Genomic DNA, 27772 nt, shown 5'->3' with positions numbered 1-27772 from the left:
AAGAGTAATGCATGTGTTCTTAATGCATCCTTATGTAGCAGAATGTCCTATTAAGTGGATGAAAACACTTCTGAGAAATCTAATTGAAGAGTGGAGGTGATGAAAGTGGTGCATGTGATTATCTAAATAATTTATAAAGTTTATGCATACATTATAGTAATCAGGATTTACTAGTGTGGAGACAAGTTGTTGGCATAGAGGCATGCAAAGAAACTAGGAGGTAAATTCTAATCTTATATCTAAGGGTCGAGGATATCGATACCATGCGGGGATTGATGCTTGCATGTTATGGTTCCTCCTTCTTTCCAATTGTGGATATATATATAATATCATTCGATAAAGAAGAATTAATGGGTCTATGGTATAAGGTTATCTCTTGAATGTGACTTGACCATCCAGTTAGAAGAAGAGGACGTGAAATCTTAAGTTATAACTAAGGAAATTTCTAAAAGTTGGGGAATTAGGGGTTATTTTCCAGGTAGGCCATGGAGGTACATTACAAATGGTATCAGAGCATAGGTTGAAACACTAAGGCCTATGGACCAATCCACCTCGGCAAAAATGTTTGTGGACTGGTTTTCATAACAGAAATAACCCAAAATTTTTATAAAGGGAAACTAGGATTCTTTGTGAATAAATATTGATTCTTAGTGAATGAATTCAAATCTTAAAATATATAAAATTCACTTTGTATATAACATGTTATTATAGGGTCCTTATAAAATATGGATCTCAAATTGATTAAATTATGGTGTAATTGTGCATAGCGACTTATGCATGATGGGAGTGTGGAAGCATTGACCTTTAAATTCACTCCATATAAAATATTATAATGATATTAAATCAAATAAAGGCCGGTGGGTTCTATACATAAATAGAAGGGCAATGAATATGAGCACCCCTGTCAAAAGCCCTACTAATTGGGTAAACTCATCGAGAGTTAGGGTCGGCTCCTTAACCTTGCCCTTATTCTCCATGATTTGAAAGACCATGAGGAAGATGAGATGGAAACGAAGAAGGCTAAACATAAATGATTTTATTAGTCCCTGCCATCTGGCATCCGGCAGGGACTATTGTAATCGTTCAATGTCGACTTAGCATTAGTTGAGTGCTTTCCCCGTCTGTTATTAGTCGCTTATACTAAAGTCCTGTGAGGTCTTCTGTGCACATACCCAAAGTCGGATTCGGCCTTAACGTTTCTCATCTTATTTGGCCTCTTCCCGAGGCGGAAGAGGCCCGAACATAGGTTAAATTGGAAATTATGGCCAGTTTCATTATCCCTGACCGTCAACCGTTAGCGTTAATGCTAGCATTAATTCGCTATTTGGTAAACAGGTTTCGTTATTTCGTAAAGTATATGCTATGGTTGCAGGGTATTAACAGGTGTTGTCGTGTTGTTGCAGGGTATTAACAGCTGCATCGCTGTCTCTCGGCTGGCATTGACGGGTGGGTAATGAGGTTCTATAAGGGTTTTCTCTCAGAGCCTCGACTGAGTTTGTTTGAGCTGCCGAAGGTTTACAGGGTCCTTGTTCTTCATGACTGATTATCCACGGCGACGATTACAGAGCGCGCGCACAGTGAAATCCCGCGGCAGGTATCGTGGGACAGGGTCGGAAAAGGCGTGAAGAAGGAACAATCAAGGATCCAAGCCCTTCCCATATTGTAACAATTCGAGAGCCGGGAAGTTCTATATAAGACGAGAGTCTATATGCACTGAGCAAAGGCCTGTTATGGACCAGCGAATTTGATTGTCCAGCCCAAACGGGGTACATGGTAACTAGGAGACGTACCGAGGACGGTTAGGCTCTGAAGAGAAGCCAGGCGTACTGATTTGAAACCGCCTGAACCTTAATCCTTTCGGTTACAAACCCTACAGTTATCAGCGCGAACCACAACAGCCAGACTTCAGAGATCTGGAGTGCTTGGGTGCATGGGATGGGTGCCTAATGAAAGGAAAGACTTTCAGTTTCACAGCTCAGTTCGGCGATAACAGTAGCAGCTTTACGGATCTGTTATTGCAGGGCGGAGGTCAGTCATCGAATCAGCAAGAGACGGGGCAAGTGGATTTGATGACCAAACATCACCTGGCTGAGCACTGGATCGGTAAAGATGAGGTCACGGTTTTTCCTCTGGTGAAACTCTATACTTTCTCCCTGGCTTGTGAATTGTTCGCTAGTATATATAATTCAGACGACCAAGCACGGCTTTCGCATCATTTTATGGCGCTGCAGAAGGGACTGTTGCAGATTCCTCTAGATCTCCCCGGCACTCGATATAACAGAGCCAAACGTGGAGTCAATGCCATTCGTGAACAGCTTGAGGGCATTATTCGTGAGAGGAAAATTGCATTGGAGGAGGGAAAAGCTTCTCCCGAGCAAGATCTATTGTCTTTCCTGCTCTCTAATGTGGACGAAAATGGTGAATCTCTCACACACGACGAGATTAAGGACAATATCCTTCTCCTTATATTTGCAGGTCATGACACCAGCAGTTCTACATTAACTGTGCTGCTCAAATTTTTGGCGGAGAACCCTGACTCGACAAAACCCCACGCGGGCACCGGCGGGCGCACAGTGAAATCCCGCGGCAGGTATCGTGGGACAGGGTCGGAAAAGGCGTGAAGAAGGAAGCCGAGTGGGATCGAGATGGCGACCTAAACATGGAAGTGGGGGTTGAGGGGGCGGGAGCAGCCGGGACTGAGAGCTGGGTGGCAAATGCGGTTGAGAAGGAAGACTTAGCGTTATAAGAAATTCGGAAGGTATTTTCATTGGACCATCAGCTTAGCTGATTTGACGGGGGTTAGGGTGATTCAGGGGATATCCTTAACATCTGTTGCGCCCTCACATAGACTGATTTGATGGGGGTTACCTGTCTTGTGTACACATTTCATTCCAGGTGACATTGTGCATGTAGCGTCGGGGCTACGTGTAACGTAATTTTCTTGTTATATAATAAGCTTATACATGATTTCGTCGTTACTTTGCGGCTTGTTATTTCGCTTCGGGTCCAGGTACTCTTTATGTTTTCAGTCCTGAGCTTGTACAGTGCTTCCCTTGTATACGAGTTTGAATTCTTTCGTATTCTTTTTTCGTTGGGTCAGGGAGGGTTCTTCATAAGTTACATAAGAATTTTGCTTAAGTTTGCATGTCTCTGGTTGTGTAACTGCATGCATTTCTTTTTTAATGGTACCATAATATTACACGACATCGCAAAAGATAGGCAACTGTTAATTATTGTAGTAGTTTCATGCCTGGGAAGTTCTTAGTTCTGTTAGCATTACAAACGTATTGAGTAGTTATCAAGGCTTTTGTTCTGGTTTGAGTTGTGGAGTGGATTGAACTGGGTTCAGCGTGTGATTTGGCGTTTAGGGCGGTTTCTAGGCACCATTAGTTAATGTTTCACTGATCTGGTCAGCATATTATGCCACTGGGCTTTCAAACCTTAATGCCTTTCTTTTAAGGAGACCACTTGATTTGGCTAAAATAATGTCGATTACCAGCCGTCGGCTGTTTGCAGGCTGACAAAGCCCTTTTGAATTAATGGGCTTTTTGCGGGATTCTTATAGGGTTTTTGTCTAGTTAGACAAGGTTTTCCATACAGGGTTTGGCATAGAGATATTTGCTATACTTTAAGTTTGTTAGTTTGTTTACTGCAGAGAGATCATATAAAAACAATATTCGTTGTGTCTCAGACTATATTTATAGGAAAGTGGTTTTTATAGACATATATTTGGGATAGACAGGGTTGTATGGTTTTAGGGATAATAGGTCCTTCAGTCCTCTATTGACTTCGAGCAACTAATGTACTCCTACAGGGTTTGGTTAGGGTGAGGGTTTTATGAATCTTGAGGTTTAATGGCATGAGCGATGTGATTTTCTTTACATTTTCTAGTTTGTCTAGAGATAAAAGCTTATTATAAATAGTCCAAGGAGCATTCTCTGTGTTGATGAACCACTTTCTATAGTCATGGTACACTTTGCTTTATATTTTTCATGGTATGTCTCTCTGAATGGGAGAACCACTTTTTATAGGCATGGTACACTTTGCTTTATATTTTTCATGGTATAGTATAATTTTTTAAGACGCTTTTCCAGTTGTGGACTTTTAGCCCTCTTCTTTTTGTCTCATTTTACAGCCATGGTGTTAATCTCAGTACATTTACATTGTTTGTTAGGCTCTGGTCAGCATATTATGCCACTGGGCTTTCAAACCTTAATGCCTTTCTTTTAAGGAGACCACTTGATTTGGCTAAAATAATGTCGATTACCAGTCGTCGACTGTTTGCAGGCTGACAAAGCCCTTTTGAATTAATGGGCTTTTTGCGGGATTCTTATAAGGTTTTTGTCTAGTTAGACAAGGTTTTCCATACAGGGTTTGGCATAGAGATATTTTCTATACTTTAAGTTTGTTAGTTTGTTTACTGCAGAGAGATCATATAAAAACAATCTTTGTTGTGTCTCAGACTATATTTATAGGAAAGTGGTTTTTATAGACATATATTTGGGATAGACAGGGTTGTATGGTCTTAGGGATAATAGGTCCTTCAGTCCTCTATTGACTTCGAGCAACTAATGTACTCCTACAGGGTTTGGTTAGGGTGAGGGTTTTATGAATCTTGAGGTTTAATGGCATGAGCGATGTGATTTTCTTTACGTTTGCTAGTTTTTCTAGAGATAAAAGCTTATTATAAATAGTCCAAGGAGCATTCTCTGTGTTGATGAACCACTTTCTATAGTCATGGTACACTTTGCTTTATATTTTTCATGGTATGTCTCTCTGAATGGGAGAACCACTTTTTATAGGCATGGTACACTTTGCTTTATATTTTTCATGGTATATTATAATTTTTTAAGACGCTTTTCCAGTTGTGGACTTTTAGCCCTCTTCTTTTTGTCTCATTTTACAGTCATGGTGTTAATCTCAGTACATTTACATTGTTTGTTAGGCTCACCATGGTGTTATTGTGTTAATTCTAGTACATTTACATTGTTTGTTAGGCTCACTGGTGTTTTACCACGCTGTCTCTGGCTTGATAACATAGGGACTTTGGCCTTTAAAATTCATAAATACTCTGTCCCATTAGCCTAACACATTTTATACACATAGGCACCCAGGCCTCAATGGAACTTGGCTCACCAGCTTATTTTGCACTGGCTCATCAGCTTAAGTAATACATGTACATTTACAAGATCGTTTGGGATTTTAGTTGTGATACTCTTCCCCCTTATTGTCCTTAGTGCATTATATGCCATGTAACATCCAACTTTTTCCTTTTGAAGCTCTGTTTCTTGCCAGGGACTGACTGCATGCCTTTGTTTTTCAATTGTTGTTGATTAACCATTAAAAAAATTACATGTTATAATTTTCATCGTGAAAAATTTACATATCTTCAAGAGTGTTCAACCTCAAAATGCAGTAAGTAAACTGAAATATATTGTACATTTAGAAATAAATATTTGTTTATTTGATTGTGTCAAGTTTTAACACTAGGCATCCATGAGCCAAAGATAGAACACAAAGAAGGATGTAAAAGGCCCCCTCACTGTTTGGCAAAATGACAACCAAATCTTGTTTCATGGATTATTATTATTTAATCCATTACCACATTCTTTTTGGGCAATGCATGCCATAGCTAATTCAGCTAGGCGAACTCAGAGAGTACCGTAGTTAACAAACCCTTCTTTACCTTCTATACCTTACCTTCTGTTTTCCTAACCTCCAATGGAGACTCTCTTAAGGCGAGTTTCTCTGCTGGACCAAGAAGGCTAAGACTAAAGCAAGTGTCCATAGGGGGCTCCAAGGCCTACCGGTTTGCTCCAAGGCCTGTCTTCAACTGTCCTTGTAGAGCTCAATTTTTTTCTCTTGCTTCCCTACATCTGCCCCTGTAGAACATTTTTTCTTTTTCTTTTTAATCTCTCTCTTGGCTCTAAGGTCTATACATTGTGCAACCTGCGGTCCAATATGGCAATTAGCACTCTGTTTTTTCTGGTGAAACACCTTTGCATGTGACTATCCAATTGTACTTAGCTCTCTTAAACACTGAAGACTAGGATCTCTGCTCTTGGGCGTTCGGCCTAACAGGCTATCTCGCCCCTTGGGATGGATTTTGCCTTGTTGTATGATGTTGCTTTTGTCTTGTAGATAATAGATGTCAAATTAGAGAGGACATAGAGTTTTAGGTAGGCTGATGTTAGCTTACATAGGAAGGATATGCGTAATATTGTCTTCAAACATAGAACAAGAGCATGCATAATTTTCTTATTAGGTGACGTTCTTGAATCTCTATATATTATAGCTGATATATTTTTACTTTCTTTTGGCAGCCATCTCTACTGAAGAAGAAAGGTTATGGAGCATAGTAAGGGCAAACTCAGCAGATTTTAATGCATGGACTTCTCTTATTCAAGAGACTGAAAAGACAGCAGAGGTATACTCCCTTCCTGTCAGTTTTATTTACTCCTTCAGATTTAACTTGTGTATATGATGGTTTTGTTTGAGTGGCCAATAATTTTCACTGATTGTCTCCTTGTTTTTACTCCAACAGCAGACTATGCTTTATAGTCTGAATTCTTTTATATACTTATTTCTGGAGGCTATAATATTCTAAAATATGTGTAGTAGTTCATTACAGTTTACTTTTACCAAGGCAGATATTTATGAATTTACTAATGGGAAAAGGGATTAAAGAAGTTGTTAACTGGTAAGGCAGTGTGGTTTGGAGGTTACACCTTGTTCTTTTCCTAGTAGTGAGCCTTCTCTTAGTTCGAACCTGCACACAACTAGCTATAAACACAATGGCAATCCAGTCAATAACAAAATACTGTGTGATTCTCTCTTCTTCCCTTAGACTGTATACAAGAACAGAGCAGTCAAAAATGCAGTCGGATTTTATGACACCATTGTGGCTTTGTGTTCCACCAGTGATCTGTAAATGAGTGAGTTATAGCCCACTCGCTTCACCAACATAAGTCCTTGTGGAAGTCTTCTTTGGGCTCTGTTCTCAAGCTTCTTATTTGATGTGTTTAGAAAGGAAACTAGCTCTCTGTCCAGTGCCATATAAGGATTTCTGTCTTCTCCTAGTAGTGAGCCTTCTCTTAGTTCGAACCTGCACACAACTAGCTAGAAACACAATGGCAATCCAGTCAATAACAAAATACCGTGTGATTCTCTCTTCTTCCCTTAGACTGTATACAAGAACCAACGGACAATGTGATCACAAAATGTACACTATCTGTCCATAATGTCAATCAGGTTTTTGAGTTATAGTGTCTTTTCAACTGTCCTTGTAGAGCTCAATTTTTTTCTCTTGCTTGCCTACATCTGCCCCTGTAGAACATTTTTTCTTTTTCTTTTTAATCTCTCTCTTGGCTCTAAGGTCTATACATTGTGCAACTTGCGGTCCAATATGGCAATTAGCACTCTGTTTTTTCTGGTGAAACACCTTTGCATGTGACTATCCAATTGTACTTAGCTCTCTTAAACACTCAAGACTAGGATCTCTGCTCTTGGGCGTTCGGCCTAACAGGCTATCTCGTGCTGGTGAGTCGGCATTGTATTATTTTTCCTTTGTGGGTGCAATTTTTATGGCAAAAATCGAAAAAATCTGTGTCCTGGGTATAGCTTATTCCCATATTTACTACGTGGGTATTGTATTTTTTTCAAATTTGCTTTGTGGATGTTAGATTTTCCAAAACAAATTCCTTTTTTGTAGTTATCGCTCTTTTCTTTGGCTATTACATCAGTATCCAGTAGTTAATAGGAGTTTTCCACCCGAAACGAGCTTGGAGGAAGTGGTTGCATGTTGTACACCTATGGGGACAGGATAGACCTTTTAAGTGAAACCACCATCTCGGTTTTTGCAATCAGGTTGTTATTTGTTGATAAACATTGCTTTCGTTCTGCATTATAGGCATATGAACTCAGTTCTCTGAAACGAGTTCTCAATTTCATAGTGAGGTAGATTTACTATGTTAATTTGAACCTGGAATTTGATGTTCCGATTGCCTTCCTGCAAATCAAGTCATAAATTGTGGGCATATGGCTACAGATCTCTATATTAGAGGTTAAGGTGGATGTCAAAATCAATCAGTTTGGCAAATGTCTTCTAATGACATCAATCTCCATATATTGTTATCCTCTAAATCCATGGGTAGTTTGTAATAAGAGTTCAGAATATATCTTCGAATCGAAACAGCTCCCTTGTTTTCTTCATTGCCCAAAGCCCTTGGTTGAGTGCTTATGAGCAGCTTTATTGTTATCCATAGCTTCAATAAACATAGTCACATTCCTTGCACATGCGAGTTCATAAGGCCCACTGCCATGCAGGATGTACCTTAGTGTGTGAACCTGTGGTTTTAATTTCTAAGCGATTTCTGATGATATGGTTTCTCTCTTTGGCGAAGTCTTAAGAAGTGTCAATGCAAGCGTAGGCTGGGAAATGTCCTTCAAACTTCCAAAATATCTTATATTCTGAGTTCATTATCCATAGATGAGATCTGTAGCTAGGGACAAAATAGTGTTTGTTGTGTTTGTGTGTATCTTTGTATGCTGATTGGTATTCAGATCTTATGCATTATTTAGCTCATATTCAGATCTTTGTTCGTTGTGTTCTTTATTTCTTCTATATATGTTGTATACCCCATCACAAGTGATTTGTTTGCGGCAGCGGTAGTTTGTCCTCAAGTAGTTGCATCATATAATGATCGAAATAATACAACTGTGTCCCTCTGTTTTTGTTTTTCTTTATATGCTTTCATTTTTTTAAAGGAATTTATCACTTGATATTCTTATTCTACATGTCTTTCGGACGTCTTAAGCCCACTGTGACAGATGAAATGCTGAGATAATTATTTGGCCAGCTTGGAGCCAACGGACAATGTGATCACAAAATGTACACTATCTGTCCATAATGTCAATCAGGTTTTTGAGTTATAGTGTCTTTTCAACTGTCCTTGTAGAGCTCAATTTTTTTCTCTTGCTTGCCTACATCTGCCCCTGTAGAACATTTTTTCTTTTTCTTTTTAATCTCTCTCTTGGCTCTAAGGTCTATACATTGTGCAACTTGCGGTCCAATATGGCAATTAGCACTCTGTTTTTTCTGGTGAAACACCTTTGCATGTGACTATCCAATTGTACTTAGCTCTCTTAAACACTCAAGACTAGGATCTCTGCTCTTGGGCGTTCGGCCTAATAGGCTATCTCGTGCTGGTGAGTCGGCATTGTATTATTTTTCCTTTGTGGGTGCAATTTTTATGGCAAAAATCGAAAAAATCTGTGTCCTGGGTATAGCTTATTCCCAGATTTACTACGTGGGTATTGTATTTTTTTCAAATTTGCTTTGTGGATGTTAGATTTTCCAAAACAAATTCCTTTTTTGTAGTTATCGCTCTTTTCTTTGGCTATTACATCAGTATCCAGTAGTTAATAGGAGTTTCCCGCCCGAAACGAGCTTGGAGGAAGTGGTTGCATGCTGTACACCTATGGGGACAGGATAGACCTTTTAAGTGAAACCACCATCTCGGTTTTTGCAATCAGGTTGTTATTTGCTGATAAACATTGCTTTCATTCTACATTATAGGCATATGAACTCATTTCCCTGAAACGAGTTCTCAATTTCATAGTGAGGTAGATTTACTATGTTAATTTGAGCCTGGAATTTGATGTTCCGATTGCCTGCCTGCAAATCAAGTCATAAATTGTGGTCATATGGCTATAGATCTCTATATTAGAGGTTAAGGTGGATGTCAAAATCAATCAGTTTGGCAAATGTCTTCTAATGACATCAATCTCCATATATTGTTATCCTCTAAATCCATGGGTAGTTTGTAATAAGAGTTCAGAATATATCTTCGAATCGAAATAGCTCCCTTGTTTTCTTCATTGCCCAAAGCCCTTGGTTGAGTGCTTATGAGCAGCTTTATTGTTATCCATAGCTTCAATAAACATAGTCACATTCCTTGCGCATGCGAGTTCATAAGGCCCACTGCCATGCAGGATGTACTTTAGTGTGTGAACCTGTGGTTTTAATTTCTAAGTGATTTCTGATGATATGGTTTCTCTCTTTGGCGAAGTCTTAAGAAGTGTCAATGCAAGCGTAGGCTGGGAAATGTCCTTCAAACTTCCAAAATATCTTATATTCTGAGTTCATTATCCATAGATGAGATCTGTAGCTAGGGACAAAATAGTGTTTGTTGTGTTTGTGTGTATCTTTGTATGCTGATTGGTATTCAGATCTTATGCATTATTTAGCTCATATACGCAAATGGATATATGTATTCTTCTTTGTGCATAAGCATATGCCTATTCGTTGCGTTCTTTATTTCTTCTATATATGTCGTATACCCTCTCACAAGTGATTTGTTTGCGGCAGCGGCAGTTTGTCCTCAAGTAGTTGCATCATATAATGATCGAAATAATACAACTGTGTCCCTCTGTTTTTGTTTTTCTTTATATGCTTTCATTTTTTTAAAGGAATTTATCACTTGATATTCTTATTCTACATGTCTTTCGGACGTCTTAAGCCCACTGTGACAGATGAAATGCTGAGATAATTATTTGGCCAGCTTGGAGAACTTGTGCATGTCAAAATACCAGGGGCAAACACTGGGGACTTGCAGAGGGATTACTTTGCTGATGCAGTAGCTTAGCGAAATAAGTCATTTTCTTTTGTCTTAAATGCCAGCATAAGAAAGAGAAACAACTTTGCTGATGCAGTAGCTTAGCGGAATAAGTCATTTTCTTTTGTCTTAAATGCCAGCATAAGAAAGAGAAACAATATACCTGTAACAATTTGGTGTGGCTTGCTCCATTGCATCAAAAGCTTCCAACCAGTGTCAAATTTGATGGTGCTACTGACATTACATTGCTTTTAGTTTGTTTGATTTGCCTTTCCAAGTTTTGTGACATTGCATTTACTTGCATAATTAGCAAAAACAAGGGCATTGGGTTGATATAGATTGATCAATGGATTTACACTGACTGATCCTAACCTACAGTAGGGACTGGTACTACTGACATTACATTGCTTTTAGTTTGTTTGATTTGCCTTTCCAAGTTATGTGACATTGCATGTACTTGCATAATTAGCAAAAACAAGGGCATTGGGTTGATATAGATTGATCAATGGATTTACACTGACTGATCCTACTTGGCAGTCATATTTTGAACTTGGTCGCAAAGGTGCACACAATCACTTCATTGTTCAACTTGCTATTATGATTCTGCGGTTGTAATTGCATTACATCAATGGGTTTACGTTCTTCTTTATCTTGGCAGTCATATTTCGAACTTCAGTATCAGACCTGCGCAGTGGATGCTACTTGACATAAGGAGTCTCCGTAGCTTAGCAGACATTTGCGGTCCCAAAGGTGCACACAATCACTTCGTGTTCTATAATCATTTTCATTGTTCAACTTGTTATTATGATTCTCTGGTTGTAACTGCATTACATCAGTAAACATAATATTGCATCAAACACTTAGTGGTCATCATGTCTTCTATGTCTGATAAACACAAGTTGCAATTAGTATTGCAAAAGCATCACTTATTTCTTGTGGACAATTTCTCATATCTAATTGGAGACTGACTATTCGATAGTTTAGAACATTTGCTAGAATTCCGATACACATCAGTGGAGCTAAGGAAAGGAACAATAGAATATTTTAGAGCCTGTCTCAAAAAACAAGATAGTGAGGCAATTTTGTCTTATGAACATGAACTGCATGAAGCCTCACTTAAAGAAATGCATAACATTAGAAACCATGAAGTCTATTTAGACAAAATGGCTAGATCTGCCTCAAACAATATACCCCTCGCATCTAGAGGTCTGTGGGGAGATATTTTCTGTGTCCATTGGCTGTCAAACTGGTTGAAAGTTCCAATTAGGCTTTGGTCCAAAACAAAGATGCGAGTGTATTTGCACTTCAATTCAAGTATTACAACAAATACTTGTGACATACTGTTCCATGACGAGGACCCTTTGAATGGGCACTTCGAGCCTTTGGTTCATAGGCAACCTACAATTGGTTGTACCTTCCAACAACAAGCCGATACGTCAAAGAACAATATCGAACCACAGCCTGAGACAAAATGTCAATCAATCAAAGCTAAATTACACGCACCTTCTCACTTAAACAAGCATGTGCTTAAGGACATTGCTCAGAAGAATCAGAAAAGGAAAAACATAGGCATTCAATACAACAGAAGTACAATGGAACAACAAGTAGTTCTAGACAACACAGAAGATGTTTGTGACACACCTATGTCTGATAAACACAAGTTGCAATTGGTATTGCAAAGGCATGACTTATTTCGTGTCGACAATTTCTCATATCAAATTGGAGACTGTTTATTCGATAGTTTGGAACTTTTGCTAGATTTTTGATACACATCAGTGGAGCTAAGGAAAGGAACAATAGAATATTTTAGAAACTTTCTCAAAAAACAAGATAGTGAGGCAATTTGGTCTTATGAACATGAACTGCATGAAGCCTCACTGAAAGAAATGCATAACATTAGAAACCGTGAAATCTATTTAGACAAAATGGCTAAATCTGCCTCAAACAATATACCCCCAGCATTTAGAGGTCTATGGGGAGATATTTTCTGCATCCATTGGTTGTCAAACTGGTTGAAAATTCCAATTAGGGTTTGGTCCAAAACAAAGATGAGACTGTATTTGCACTTCAATTCAGGTATTACAACAAATACTCGTGACATACTGTTCCATGACGATGATCCTTTGAATGGGCACTTCGAGCCTTTGGTTCATAGGCAGCCTACAATTGGTTGTACCTTCCAACAACAAGCCGATACCTCAAAGAACAATATTGAACCACAACCTGAGACAAAATGTCAACCAATTGAAGCTAAATTCAAATCACCTTGTCACTTAAACAAGCATGTGCTTAAGGACATTGCTCAGGAAAATCCGAAAAGGCAAAACATAGGCATTCAATATAACAGAAGTACAATGGAACAACAAGTAATTCTAAACAACACAGAAGATATTTGTGACACACCGCACACAAAAGATGTTAGTGACACACGGAGGTTCCGATCACTTAGAAACTTGAAAGAACATATTAGAACCAACAGACAAACAGAAATTGTAACTTGTTGTCGATCAGACAAACAATCAAAAAGTCTATCTTTGCGTTTGCTTAAAGGCATCATTCGGGAAAAATTGAAAACACAGAAAATAAGACTTGTCTTCAACACAACAATAATGAAACAAGAAATAGTCATAGAAAACATGGACTACTGCCCATCTGCAGGAAGATCAACGGATCTATCAGCGCGATCAACGAACCAAGTAAAATTCAAGACACTGAGATTCCGATCACTTAGAAACTTGAAAAAACAAATTGGAAACAACGCACAAATGGGAATTGTAATCCCTTGCTCATTAGGCAAAGAGACAAAAAGCTTATCTTTGCATTTGCTTAAAGGCATTATCCGGGCAAAATCGAAAACGGAGAAAATAAGACTTGCATTCAACACAGCAACAATGAAACAAGAAATAGTCATAGAAAACATGGACTACAATCGATTTGCAACAACATCAAAGGATCGTTCAACACAATCAAAGAAATCAGGAGAATCCGACCTCTCGATTCAATCAAGATCAATGAAAAAATTACCAGAATTATCAGAGTTTGATCATATATATCAAAGACAAGTAAGTGACACACCTATTTTCAATTGTTCATCATGTGAAACAACTTTTTTCAAAAGAGACATCTACTTTGTGAAACAAGAATGTGAAGCAAAACAAAATAAGATTAGGAAACAATCAACTAGTTTCGAGAATGTTAAATCTCGTGTTGAAAATTGCTACATTTGTAAACATTGCAAAAAAGCAATTGAACATGAAACAATTGCTAAATATGCAGTCCCTGAACACATAAGAAGAAACAATGGCACTAGAACACTGAGAGACCTCACTGAACTAGAGGAAAGACTAGTCGCATTAAGATTGCCCTTCTTGCAAATAAAAGAAATGGGCCATCGACATAAGAAGTCGCAACTGGGCTTAACTGGAGGAGTCATCAATGTCCCCACTAACATTTCCAAAATCCAATCTGCATTGCCTAGAACTATAAAAGACACTGACACGGTTGCCGTTGTTCTCAAAAAGAGTTTAAGATTCAAAAGTGCTTATGCATTTGGTCGAGTTCGAGTTCACAAAGTGATGAAAGCATTAAACAATTATGCAAAAGGATGCTTTACAAGCTCGAGAACGCTACCATAAATGACAATTGGAAAGAGGCATTCCTACAAAACCAAGAAGCTTATGAAAGTTCAAGTGACGCTGAAGATAGCGAAGACGATAACGTAGACAACGATGAACCAACGACAAAAACATTGGTCCATGGATTCATTGATGCACACACCGTCCATGACCTTGTAAATAAACAAATTAACATTGCACCTGCTGTTGGATACATGCCATTAGGAATCTTCAAAGATAAGTACTCAGAAGAAATGAGTTTCCCATCGCTTTTCTATGGCAACAAACGCCCAGCTGACATCTCCAAAAACTTTACATATCAAAAGATTTGCCACTGGGATGTGCTGCATAAAAGCCACGATTTTGCTTATCATACTACAAACCTGTTCTATAAAGAAATTCGCATTATCATAAATCAGGTGTTGAATACAATGTGGATTAGAATTAGAAAAGGGCAGTTGAAAGGTAGAAAACTAGTTGCAAAAGACGTTAAGTCAAAACCAAACCTAGATCGTATTTTAAATTCTGACATTGGGTACATGGACCTAAAAACAATTCGTACCTCACCTGACTACCACCAGCAAATACGGAACAAACTATATGCAATGATACGACAACTAGGGCCGCCCACTTTCTTTGTTTCGTTTAGCAGTGCGGAGCATCTTTGGGATCCTTTAACGCATGCATTGAGACACATAAAACAAAACACTAGAAGACCAAACACAGGTGAACTTGATGAAAATGAACCTAGCTCATTAATAAGAAACAACCCTGTTACTTGTGTACATTACTATAGATCTAGGAGGGATGCATTACATCAATTGATATCTCATGATCACAAGTATTATGGAGAGCTCGCTGACCACTTCTATGTAACTGAATTCCAAAACCGGGGCAATGAACATGAACATGGCTTACTATGGATAAAATCTACACCAATCTATGGTCAAAATACAAATATTGAAGTCGAAGAATTCGTTGACAATTACTTGTCAACTAATTCACTGTTACTTGCAAGTGAACTTAGAGTTCTACAACACCATTGTCACACAAAAAGTTGTAGGAAGCGTGCAAATTCTAATTGCAGATTTAATTTCCCAGTACCGCCAATGAAAGTAACAAAAATACTTGAGCCTCTTGAATTCGATAGTGATAAAACAAAAGCACATGCAAAGCTAATCTTCGAAGCAATAAACAATACAAGATACAGTGAGAATGATACATTTGATAGCTTTTTAGCCAACCTTGGACTAGCACACAATGAATACATTCATGCTATCCAATGTACACTAAATCGAACAACACTCTTATTGCAAAGGAACCCAGTTGACACCTAGAAAAACAACTTCGCTAAACATATTCCAGGAGTTTGGATTGCAAACACTGATTCCCAATTTGTACTTGATTCATATGCAGCTGCAATGTATTGCAGTTCTTATATGACAAAAGAAGATAAAACACTCACAAGAACATTTAAAAACATACGCGACAATCATGTGAAAACAAAATCTGATATCCTAGATACCATTAGTTCTTTAGGGAAAGCTTTGGTCAACTTGCAACAAATGTCTGCACAACAAGCAGTGCATATTGTGTTATCGCTCCCACTAAACTCTAGTTCACGGAAATGTGTATTTATTAACACATCTCCTGTCGATGATTGTGCATTTGTTCTTAAAAGACAAAAAGATCTGCAGAAGGAAGCAGATGACTCAGAAGACATAATGTGCCCATCAATTACTGACTACTATGCTCTCTGACCTACTGCTATTGAACATGTCTGCTTAGCAGAATTTGCATCTAGCTATACAAAGAAAGGACAAGAACGCAGAAAATCAAGTAGACCATGTGTCATTAGATCTGTTAGATATAACAAATACAAGGACATTGAAAATCACTGTAGAGAGCAATTGATGTTATACTATCCTTATCGAGGAAGTGAAACTGCAATTAGGCAACATCACACAAGTTGGCAAGCTGCATATGTTGCGGTCGAAGAAATAGTCAAGCAAAATGAACAAAAGTTCAAATTTGCTACAACAACTACATGGGGTGACATAGATGACACAATGCACACAGTAGAAATAGAAACTGGAGAAATATTTGACATAAATAGTTTGAAATCAAATGAAACAGAAACTATAACATTTAACAAATCGATAGATGACAAATATGAAAACTACGACTTCCAAAATGACTTGGGACATTTGCAAGATAGCAAAAAGTTTGCTTTACCATCTACAAGGCCATATGAAATCGTGAAACAACCACGTATACTTGAAGACGTAGAGTACTATGAATTAATGTGACAATTAAACACTGAACAAGCAAGCATAGTTACTGATGTTATAACAAGGAAATTGTACAGACCAGACGAGCTAATCTACCTGTTATTAACAAGAGGTGCAGGAACAGGCAAGACACACACAGCCAAGGCAATCTTCCAATCCTTAGTACGCATACACAATGTGGCATTTCCTTATAACCCATCACAACTAATAGGAATAATCGCTGCATACACGGGCAAAGCTGCCTTCAATGCTAGTGGTGTCACATTGCATTCTGCATTCTATTTGCCCTTTAACAAAGCAGATTGCCCCTCACTAAACAATGAAAAATTGGACACATTATCAAAGCATTTCCAACAATTGTGTGTCCTCCTCATAGATGAGGCATCGCTCGTTGGTGCAACAACACTATATCAAATTGATAAGCGCCTGCGACAAATCTTACACACACCAACTTCATACTTTGGCAATGTTGACACGATATTCTCCGGCGATCTTTACCAAGCAAACCCAGTCAGAGACTCCCTGATCTTTGAAAACCCAAAAATCAACAAAAACACAATTCCATATGACTTCTGGCCAGAGAAAATAAAATGTTATCAACTGCACACAGCCATGCGCCAAAAAGACCCATTGTTCATTGATGTACTAAATAGGATGAGATTAAACATGCAAACAGATGAAGATATTGCTTATGTAAACAACAACTGCTATAGGGTCCCACCTTCAAGCCCAGTTTTCCCACACATTTTCTATCACAACAAAGATGTCCATATTCACAATGTGAAAATGCTTTCCCTAACAAAGGGGGAACAAATAATGCTCATTGCAATTGACAACTACGAGCTTCCTGGGTCGAGTTATTTTGCTTTTAATAAAACAATCTCACTGCCATCAACAATTACAGTTAAACAAAACATGTTAGTTGAACTATATGCAGGAAATTACAATACAAACGATGGATTAGTAAATGGTGCTGAAGGGATTTTTAAATCCTATTCATCTAATAACAACAGGCCTGACATTGTCTGGATAGATTTTTCAGACCCAGAAATTGGGAAACAACAAAGAAGCAACTTCAAACAACTATACGACATAAACATAATGCCAAATTGGACACCAATCTTTCGAATAGAAAAATCGCTAGCAATGTCTTGGAACAAATTACAAATTACAATTCGAAAACAATTTCCAATCCAATTAGCCTGTGCCCGGACAATACACCGGACACAAGGGTTGACATTGGATCAACTTGCATTTGACCCAACTGGTGTCACAAAACATGGTCTAGTCTACACTGCATTATCACGTGTTCGAACTATTGACTCACTATACTTGATTAACAAATTGACACAACAAAACTTCCATGTCAAAAACAAAATAATCAATGAGATGGCACGGCTAGAAACAACTGGTGCATGGAAACTAGAATTCGCAAAGAAGAAATCTGTTAACAAGGATGTTTTATCGATTGCAAGCCTGAACACACGTAGTCTACGTGCACATCTTAGTGATGTGATTCATCACAATGACTTAATGGACAACATGATTCTATGTTTTCAAGAAACTCATTTGTACACTCCACCAGTAGTCAAAGAATTCTTATCATTCAATTTTGCGGCTGCACATTCTACACATGGAGTTCTTACTTGCATAAACAAAAAAATACCTATTAGAGCAAGAAAGACATTTTGCAAGAACAAAACAGAGCTTAGCCTAATTGACATGTACTTCCGACGACCAATTTGTTTAATGAACATTTATGCAGCACCATTTGAACAAGTATCCACAATAATGCAAATAATTCAGGAAGCAAAGTCGCAAACTACATATACTGACTGTGTTTTTTTAGTTGTTGGTGATTTGAACATTGACATACAACAAGAAACAGCTCGTAGCAAACTCTTTGTACAATTTATGGAAATGGAAAACTTACATGAAATAACAAGCAAACTATCTCCGCGCCGAAACACAGTAATAGACCATATCTGGACAACTTTGCCTATGAAACAGTGTGAGATAAATGTAACATGGGCTTATTGGTCTGATCACAGCATATTCTATGCGCTATTACAGCTCTAATGACCCTTGGAACAAATCAATAACCAATTTGCTAAACTTCATATTCAAGGAAACTTCATATTTCCCTGTTCAAACAAATGCTGTGTTATCCGAGCAATATCAATCTCCAATGGCCATACTGAAAGTCTATTTCTTGTAGCTCCCTTGCAACACTCTGTGTTTACTGATCTAGGTATGTAACGACACATAGAATAACGTTATGCACAGATTTATTATTACATGGAACACATTTTGCTTGTAGACCTAATAGAATACATATTTATTATTACATGGAACAAGTTTTGCTTGTAGACCTAATAGCTTGTACTCGTGTTGTACAGATAACTAATAAGAAAACACAGCACGAAGAAGTAACTCCTCCAGAGCCTTGCTGCCTTTCAGATCAGAGACTGGTAAACAGATAATTAATATGAAAAGACAGCACGAAGAAGTACCTGCTCCAGAGACATGCTCCCTCTCAGAGACTTGTGACGTCTCAGAAACTGCTAAAAAGTAAGTAAAAAACCTCCAAATCTATTCTTACAAGTTTTGTAGTACAAACACAATGTTAATTCAAATTCTTCAATATTGTTCTACAGGCAGAAACAGGAAAGTACATCAAGTTTTGTAGTACAAACACAATGTTAATTCAGATTCTTTAATATTGTTTTACAGGCAGAAACAGGAAAGTACATCTGAGATAGCAGCCAAGCATCAATTATGCAGAACAATCACAATACAGGAGTTAAAAGGGCTGAAAATGGGAACAACTTTTCACGGCCAGGTTCTAGTAATATACAAAACACTGGTCGACGAAGCACACAGAATTGAATTGTTACGTGCTGACCTAGTGGACAGAAGAGGGCATATGACAATTATGCTAAATGTGCCACACAGCCTGATTCCTGCTACTGAAGCGAAACTTGTAGTGGGCCAGGGAATCTGTATTACAAATTTCAAGGTCTCTGCCAAGACAGTTTACGACCATGGAGATTGTCCGTGTATACTTGTTTTGCATGGGAAGACCATCTTGGAACCAATTCCACCTATCTGTACGGAATACAGATTTGTTCCCATGACGACTATTAACCAGCTCACCAACACAACAGCTGCATTTGCAATCGGCACAGTTGCCGGCCTTGTAACAATAACAAAATAAATAGCTGGTCAATATGTCCTAACTATCAAGGACGGCCCAGCTCAAAAAGACAAAGCCACGGTATATACAAATTCAACCATTTATTCTTTTTAACATTTAAATCATCTATACATTTTAAGTAACCATTTACTTAAAAGCCATTACATTTAACACTAGTACCAGGTGCATCTTTTTAGTACATTTAAGCCAATTTTCAAATCAATCCAACAACAAATTTTGAAACAAGAAGCACCAATGGTGCTGTTTCGAAATCTTGCCCGAGGCAAAGAACGTGGGTCGTTACGCACTTGCAAATCTACATTCATTACAGCCGTTACTTCAGACAGGGTACTTGCAGACCTGAGAAAACTACCTGCCTCAACAACAAAGGTCCTCTCATACTCCACAGAATATATATTATAAATCTTTATTTCCTGTTCTCCTAAATTACGCACGTTCATTTAACATCCTCTTAGTATTTTTATTACAATATCTAACGCTAGGCTTGTACTGAAACATGGACCAGGTTAAAGGAATGCTCACTATAGCAAACATACATACAGAACCCTTTGTTATAATCTGTAACAATTGCTCTCTGCCCGCCGATACGTTTGGAACAGTTATCATGGACCAACTTAACTGTTCCACATGCAAACAGCTAACTACATATCGACGCAGTTTGCAATTAAATTGCACAATCCAAACCGACGCAAATGTTCAATACAAATGCATCCTAAAGGACAGTTTACTGCTCGAACTGTGTCCATCCTTAACAGGACTCACGTATGAAAAGTATCTCGAAGACGTTGCCGACGTTACATACAGTTTGCGAGATTTCCATGTACACAGCAGCTTCCTGTTGGATAGTTCGGATGTCATTGTGCGTACAGATTGACACATTTTATCCTCTGTAGGATGTGACTTTCTCTGGTCTACGAGTTCATATCTGCTGGAAGCTTGGAATACCATCTTCATGGTATTGTTATATCTGTCTTTATTATTATTTGAACATAAGAACTCTTCTTCTGGGCATTTTAGTTTCTGTTGGGCTGAAAATAAACAACTCTGATGAATGTTTTGATGGTTCGGATTACCATCTTCATGCTACTGTTATACCTGTAGTTACTCTTCCTTTGGGCATTTATTTTCTACTGGAATGAAAAGAAACAAAGCTCCTTATTGTTTAACGGCAGGAGTATATCCTCTTTTTGTTGAGGAAGACAAGGCTTTTTTGGAAAAGGAGAAAAAAATTACAGGTGATGTTCTAATTTATATCTGCATGCCTGAAAAGCACAAAAGGTCATTCCGCCCTTGAGAAATAGCATGTAAAGCTAGGTAAAAATAGAGATTGATCTGATCCTGCAACTGGAAAATGTTGTTGTAACTATTGGCAACTCAATGAAAATGAAGCGGGCTACTAATATTTTGAACTCTTGTATCAGTTGAATTGACTTAATATCCACTTGAAACATTTTTTTTACTACTGTTTGATCTGAATGACTATGCTGACTGCTTTCTATCAAATACTTTGGAGAGGGCTGAATGAAGGCTATGAATTTCAATTAGATTAGCAAAGAGTTTTGAGCTTAAGGTTCAAGGTTGGGTACTTAATACCAGCTGCATTTTCTGTCATATACCTCTTATGTATCCTTTAGTTCAATCATTGAAGTACAGTATCAAATACTAATGGTAACACCCCTCTCTTATTCGTATTCAATGCCTATTTATTACATCTGCTCAACACACATGAGAGGGACTATGTTGGTCAAGCGGGTCTGTTGATCAACCCGCTCATTACACAGTTTTGACCCAATCCAAACACTAGTTAATGCCTATCATGGGCAGCAGTACTGAACCTAAAGGTATGCCATGAAAGCATTGGCCAATTAATTCTTGTCTTCTTGATACAAACAGCTCACATATTGCTGTAGTTCCTTTGCTATATGTATTTTCTGGTACACTGTGTCAATAATTGTAACACTGTAGTGAGCAAAATGAATAGTCCAATTCAATGTACAGCAATTCATACAATCCAATCTTCAAAACCTGAGCTTGACAGAATAATGTATGAAAAGATTAACCAAAATTCAAGAGTGTAAGCTTGTTCAGAGTTAACTTCAGGGCAGATTTTAATCATATTCTGTCTCACGTCAGCTACAGAAGCCGGAACCTGTGAGGGCTTTTACAAAGTATCACCGGAGGGTTAACATGTTGATAACGCCTGCACTCTATGAAACACATAATGTTTTTAAGGGATCAAAGATTTTCAGAAAGTTTTCGAAATTTCAAAAACTACTTACATCTATATTTCAAGGTGATAGTAATCCCCTTGAAGATTCCATATTTTAGATCGCTGTCTTTATACTTACTAATTTTGATATAAAGCAGATATCATTCTCGTATGACTGAACCATTGCGTGAAGTGAAATCCCCTTTTTATGATTTAGTAAAAAATACGTGTTTTATATGAGCAATGAGTTTGGTTGAAACATACTAGTATCTTGAACCAGCCATAGCCCACGGAGGTGAGGTAAGCTAGAAAATCTCTTGTTATACCTCGCTGTTCATAGCTATATAGCTCTGTGTCATTAAGGTATGTGCTGCTTGCTGCCTGTTTCTACCTATCACCTATAAGGAATCCATAATCATAATGCATCATAAGTAATGAATGTCCAATATGAGCTTATAACCAGTGCTATCTTATCTTGTCATGATTATTGTCTAATTAAATCAATGGATATAGCTCATGTATCATCTCTTCTCATGTAACGATATCTAATTACGTGAATCAAGTCACTTGGTTAAGCTATCATATTCATTTACATTACTGTGACCTTATCCTGTATGTCGTATAAGTTAATCAATGGCATTCATAGTGACATGTGGCTAGCTGTAGTAGGGTTAAGCTTCTGTATCATGCTTATCTATCCGTATCAAGCTTACTGAATGCGAATAGAACTCATATCATGTATTTATTAGGAAGATACAGCTATAAACATAATTTGTGTTGTCCATATGAGAGTTTTAGTTTGGATTTTTTGTTCAACTTGCACTGTATGTATGATGCAATCAGTTTAATCTTTTGCACTGGGACTGCAGGCAGCACTTGTTAAGGAACCGGGTGTATCTGTCAACCGTGTTGTCTGGAGTCCAGATGGCAATTTGTTTGGTAAGAAGTTACATGTTGAAAGCTGTTGCACAAGCATTGTGTCTTTTCCAGCTTCACATTGTTTTTGCACATGCAGTTAAATTGATTTGTGTTACTTTTATTATCCCTTGATGTCAACAGGGGTTGCCTATTCAAAGCACATAGTGCATACTTACACCTATAATGGTGGTGGAGATGTACGACAACACTTGGAGGTATTTGATCAATAATTTTACTTTTCTTTCCCAGAGTAATAGCTTCCAGTATAGAGTAAGCAACAAGGACATGAAACCTGTTGCTTAATGAGTATACTAGGTATAAGCATATTGAACTAAACCCATTGAATACACCAATCTCTACAGGTATGACAACCGTGTTGTGTGGAGTCCAGATGGCAATTTGTTTGGTAAGAAGTTACATGTTGAAAGCCGTTGCACAAGCATTGTGTCTTTTACAGGTATGATAAAGACTAGGTTTCTGTAGCATTAAGCTTCTGTATCATGCTCATCTATCCGTATCAAGCTTACTGAATGCGAATAGAACCCATATCATGTATTTATTAGGAAGATACAGCTATAAACATAATTTGTGCTGTCCATATGAGAGTTTTAGTTTGGATTTTTTGTTCAGATCAGGTGCAAAAATTCAAGTAACTAGGGATACAGATTCTGATCCAAGTTCTATGACTAGGCAAGTGGAGTTGATGGGCAGCTTGGAGCAAATCAATAGGGCAGAGCAGCTGATCAATGATGTCATTGCAGAGGTATTTCTCATTCTGTAATTTGATGTTCAAACCTGACAATTCAAAATTATACTTGTATGTCTTCCCACTAGAATTTATTGTTCTATTTGACACTATTTGGATGTCATCCAGGCGGATGCAGGTGGCTCAGCTACACTTGTTGCACGAGGTTTCAGCAGTGTGCAACCTGGAGCAGAACAAGTGCAAATAAAAGTTCCAAACAATAAGGTTGGGTTGTCATGTTTATCATCCTGTCAGTGGATACATAATTTGATGCCTTTTTATTTGCTGAATATTTATAATCATTAATTCTTACATTAATCATCATCTTTATGTATGGCAGGTTGGGTTGATCATTGGTAGAGGAGGTGAGACTATAAAGAATCTGCAAAGCAGGACAGGGGCTCGAATCCAGGTTAGTGGGATTGAATTATTGATATTAGCTTTTTTTTTTTTTTACTTTTCTCAATTATGTCACTGTTTTCTGAGTCATCTTTATGTTTCAGTTAATACCACTACATCTTCCTGAGGGAGATACATCAACAGAAAGGACAGTGCAGATGACTGGCACCAAGAAGCAAATTGAAGCAGCCCAAGAACTGATCAATGAAGTTGTTAATAATGAGGTGTGGTAATAAAATTGGTTATTTCCTCATGAAAAGTGTAGCATATTGGCTTATTAAGAACACGTGAACAATTTAGATGCTCTTTTGTGTGTATGTAGTCAGAAGATTATTCTATTGATTGATTTGAATGTGAGTTGTATGTTTCAAGTTAGGCATGTTTAAAAACAATTTAACTGTTTTCATGCATATATATTGTAGTTGTGCATAATTTGCAGTACGTCCACTGCTAAGTTACCTGCCATACAGTTTCCAGTTCCCAAGAACTGCAGGATAGACTAATAGGATCTTTGATACATGCAAAATACACTGCGTATGTGTTGTCTTCATTGATGTCTAATCCTTGACAGCCAATAGGTAGGTGATGGTGTCTTGCGCTTTTGGGATTATGGTATGACTCAAACATTGCCTCACCAACTCTACAAATTAAGGTTTATTCTTTATTTTTTTGGGTTTATATCACTCATTGACTCTTTTCAATGCTTCTATAACCACATGAAATGAGTGTCCTTGTATCTGGCAATTCCTTGTTTGATCATCTATTGTTAGATACACTGAAAACATTTCATTTGAATACATACATGGAGATATGTGCTATAGGGATTGCAGTCATCTCCTTGAGATGTTATATATGAATAATTACATGGTTGAACATGTTGTATCACTTACTATCTGGCTGGGGAGGTTTTACACCTTTTATTAGTTGTCATAATGCACTCGTTTTCCGGCCTGCAGGGTAGTCAGACTTATGATCTATTGGTGCTAGCATGCACCAGCAAGGTGTTATTTACCTCGAGTTCTCTTTGGCAACTAATAGTTATGAAGTTTCTTGTAGCCTTCTGGATATGCCTCAGCAGGTTTGCAAAGAACAGTGGTTAAAATGTTCATAAGTCTTAAATCTACGATAGAGCTGTTGTCTTACATCTGTGATTTATGATTTATCATTATTGCCTCCGAATTATGCTGTCTTGTGGGTCTGATTTTGGGTTCATGTCATGTTCATAGCATTAAACCATATCCCAGACTACAGTCCTCGAGCATAACTGCCATTGGCAACTCTGGAGTATGATCTTTGAATCATTCGATCTTTTGATGGCCTTGATAATTTGCTGATGACTCTTTTTAGGCTTATTTGAACATGTTTATAATTTTAAATGAACTGCACCTTTGAATTGTGTGCAAGAAGTTTACCTGAACACATAGTACTGAGAAAATGCATGTTCTTTGCTCTGCAGCCTCCTACTTGAAGCATCATTAGCTTTCTAGAAGTCTTGTATTGCGTTTGTTTTCCCATCCTGTAGGATCATCAAAATTTTAGTATAAGTTGCTGATTGATATGCCCTATAGCGATGTTCTATCTTCATTGATTGCTAATACAGGTATGATAAAGACTAGGTTTCTGACAGTTTGTATCCCTAAGTTCAGCTGACGTACTCTGCCTTCGTTTTGTAATCTTGGCTCTTGTCTTCACAGACTCAAAGGGGCACCTAATTTCGCATTTACTACTGCCGCCACATCCATCATTCCATATGCCATTTGCTCCCCATGTCAGATCGATCACCTAATTGCACCGATCGCTCACTTAACGTAAGGTCTTCGTTTTATGCCCATCATTAAATACTGGCCTGCTCCAATCTGATCTTCAAGATTTCTGCACCTAGATATTGACATAGATTTCCTGTCAGACCCAATCTACCACCAAGATTGCCCGACGTCAGATACATCACCTAATTTCGCATTTACTTCTGCCGCCACATACATCATTCCATATGCCATTTGCTCCCCATGTCATATCGACCACTTAATTGCACTGATTGCTCACTTAACGTAAGCTTTTCGTTTTATGCCGACCATTAAATTCTACGCTGCTCCATCCGAGCCTCAAGTATTTTAGCTCCATTCACACTTAAAACCACCTTACAAACACGTTGAACTTTTGTATAAATTGACCTCTTCTGCACCTGGATATTCACATACACCTCCCCGCTTCACATAACATGGAATCCATTAGCATAAGCCAACTTACTGAACTCACAGCATTGTTTCTCTTAGCACTTATTCTCATGACTCTTCTGATTATTGACATCGTAAAAGTCGAAAGACAAAGAAAAAAGAAACCAAAAAAACAATAACATCTCTTTTGCATCATCTTACGCATTGTCTTATTTCCCCGCTTCCTTCTCTGTTACAGGTGTACGACGGATGCTTCAAATATGCATTTGGGTCCGCCATCGTGCTGCAACTCGCATTTTTTATGCTTCTATCGTCTCTGCTCGACTGCGGCACTAATGTCCTAATTGTTAGCATTCGTGCTTGTCTTGTATTCTTCACATGTCTTATTTCCCCGCTTCCTTCTCTGTTACAGGTGTACGACGGATGCTTCAAATATGCATTTGGGTCCGCCATGGTGCTGCAACTCGCATTTTTTATGCTTCTATCATCTCTGCTCGACTGCGGCACTAATTTCCTAATTGTTAGCATTCGTGCTTGTCTTGTATTCTCATGTCACTATTTCTATTGCAGTTGTGTCATTTTGGGCTAGCAACATAAACTGGTGTATCTTGAATCGTGTTTATGTATTACTGAAACTTGTTCATGTGACTATATATATTGCAATTGTGTGATTTATGTATTACTGAAACTGGTGAACTAGTCTACTCTCTTTTTCTGAGAACTACTTCAAATCTGCGGGGAGTAACTTACTCCACTATATCTCCTGCTATAGCATGAAGAGTTTCTTACTGGGGAGAAATCTTGTAAATAGTGAAATTAGTTTCCTGTAGCTGTCCAGGGTAATGAATTGTCTTATTATGATTTCTAATTGTGAAATGTTAGCAAGTTTAAATTAAATTGAAACGAGCCTATTTGCAGGAATACATTTCTTCTGCCTTGCAAACATGCCTTTTTATCCTCAGATTGTCTTTTCTTTCCTGTTTAAAACTTCTGGTATACAGAAGCTGCATTTTGCTCTTAGCTCTTGCTAGCACTTCTTAAAAATTGAAGCCTACGATAGCCCATGTACTTGGTTTTGTAAACATTTATCAACGTATTTATTATTCATTATGTTTTCTGAAAGTGAAACTTAGGCTTGAGATTTCCGGGAAGAAAACCTGGTTGAAAGCCAAGCTGCTTATTTGCGTTCAAACATCAACTCTGAATCTCCCGATCTAGTTCGGAAACTGTCGGCATATAGTGCTGCTATACGAATTCAAAGGCGGCTAGATAGGACTATGTGCAGGGACTAGCTGCTTCGCAGCCATCCTTGTTTCATTAGATTCTAGAGTTTACCTATTAGTTTTCTCCCAAGGTAGGTAATCTTAAAATGAAATTTTACTGCCTTTTGTAGATAAAATTCCCAAAGTCTTCGTTTTCGCAGGTTCTGGAAACGTTGAAAGTTATTATTGGAAATTTCGTTAAGGGTTATGCCAAGGCGTGAATGTATCGTCAAGGATTGGCCCAGTAACTTTACATTAAACTAGTTTGGAAGAGAGTGTACACATTTATAATAAAAAAAAAACTACACATCAGACTCGGGTTTGTAC

At 37.9% G+C, this 27772-nt stretch overlaps 3 protein-coding genes and 1 pseudogene across 8 annotated transcripts; all 4 read left to right on the top strand.

Moving 5' to 3' along the window:
* Positions 1–1140: 1140 nt before the first annotated feature.
* Positions 1141–19377, top strand: LOC149266394 (cytochrome P450 716B2 pseudogene; annotated as a pseudogene). 3 transcript variants are annotated; one of them, XR_016260153.1, is made up of 5 exons: positions 1141–1246; positions 1404–3010; positions 11275–11366; positions 18921–19096; positions 19259–19377. The product of XR_016260153.1 is annotated as a cytochrome P450 716B2 pseudogene, transcript variant X2 (transcript). The 3 variants fall into 3 exon arrangements; XR_016260152.1 differs by having other exon boundaries at positions 1191–1327; XR_016260154.1 differs by lacking the exon at positions 1141–1246 and having other exon boundaries at positions 1348–2758.
* LOC149266391 (uncharacterized) lies at positions 5574–26834 on the top strand. Its single transcript, XM_089430519.1, has 3 exons — positions 5574–6427; positions 22817–22886; positions 26422–26834. The coding sequence occupies exons 1-3, from the start codon at positions 6384–6386 to the stop codon at positions 26770–26772; spliced, it is 465 nt and encodes a 154-aa protein (XP_089286645.1). The 5' UTR covers positions 5574–6383; the 3' UTR covers positions 26773–26834.
* LOC149266393 (uncharacterized) lies at positions 19743–20720 on the top strand. The gene is made up of 3 exons (XM_089396072.1): positions 19743–19798; positions 19901–20107; positions 20244–20720. Exons 2-3 carry the CDS (start codon positions 19973–19975, stop codon positions 20610–20612), a joined length of 504 nt encoding a protein of 167 aa, XP_089252198.1. The 5' UTR covers positions 19743–19798; positions 19901–19972; the 3' UTR covers positions 20613–20720.
* Positions 23502–25426, top strand: LOC149266392 (uncharacterized). 3 transcript variants are annotated; one of them, XM_089430510.1, is made up of 6 exons: positions 23502–23628; positions 23740–23835; positions 23951–24022; positions 24114–24233; positions 24588–24661; positions 24966–25426. In XM_089430510.1, the coding sequence occupies exons 1-6, from the start codon at positions 23548–23550 to the stop codon at positions 24994–24996; spliced, it is 474 nt and encodes a 157-aa protein (XP_089286636.1). In that variant the 5' UTR covers positions 23502–23547; the 3' UTR covers positions 24997–25426. The 3 variants fall into 3 exon arrangements, with proteins under 3 accessions (XP_089286636.1, XP_089286635.1, XP_089286632.1); XM_089430509.1 differs by lacking the exon at positions 24588–24661; XM_089430506.1 differs by having other exon boundaries at positions 24588–25026.
* Positions 26835–27772: the final 938 nt, after the last annotated feature.

This window comes from Pinus tabuliformis, chromosome 6 (assembly GCF_031772625.1).
Source record: "Pinus tabuliformis cultivar Carrire ecotype Pingquan chromosome 6, CPIR1, whole genome shotgun sequence".
NCBI lineage: Eukaryota > Viridiplantae > Streptophyta > Pinopsida > Pinales > Pinaceae > Pinus > Pinus tabuliformis.
Note: the sequence above shows the minus strand (reverse complement) of the source record. Positions and strands in the feature narration are given on the sequence as shown.

Bases quoted from the DNA above. Each gene is read 5' to 3' on its own strand.
- LOC149266392 (XM_089430506.1), top strand. From the start codon at position 23,548: ATGACTAGGCAAGTGGAGTTGATGGGCAGCTTGGAGCAAATCAATAGG. The intron at 23,836-23,950 runs GTTGGGTTGTCA...TATGTATGGCAG, and splicing joins TAAAAGTTCCAAACAATAAG to GTTGGGTTGATCATTGGTAG. The intron at 24,234-24,587 runs GTGTGGTAATAA...GACAGCCAATAG, and splicing joins ATGAAGTTGTTAATAATGAG to GTAGGTGATGGTGTCTTGCG.
- LOC149266391 (XM_089430519.1), top strand. From the start codon at position 6,384: ATGCATGGACTTCTCTTATTCAAGAGACTGAAAAGACAGCAGAG. The intron at 6,428-22,816 runs GTATACTCCCTT...CTGGGACTGCAG, and splicing joins AGACTGAAAAGACAGCAGAG to GCAGCACTTGTTAAGGAACC. The intron at 22,887-26,421 runs GTAAGAAGTTAC...TCTCTGTTACAG, and splicing joins TCCAGATGGCAATTTGTTTG to GTGTACGACGGATGCTTCAA.
- LOC149266393 (XM_089396072.1), top strand. From the start codon at position 19,973: ATGGTGCTGTTTCGAAATCTTGCCCGAGGCAAAGAACGTGGGTCGTTA. The intron at 20,108-20,243 runs GTCCTCTCATAC...AACATGGACCAG, and splicing joins TACCTGCCTCAACAACAAAG to GTTAAAGGAATGCTCACTAT.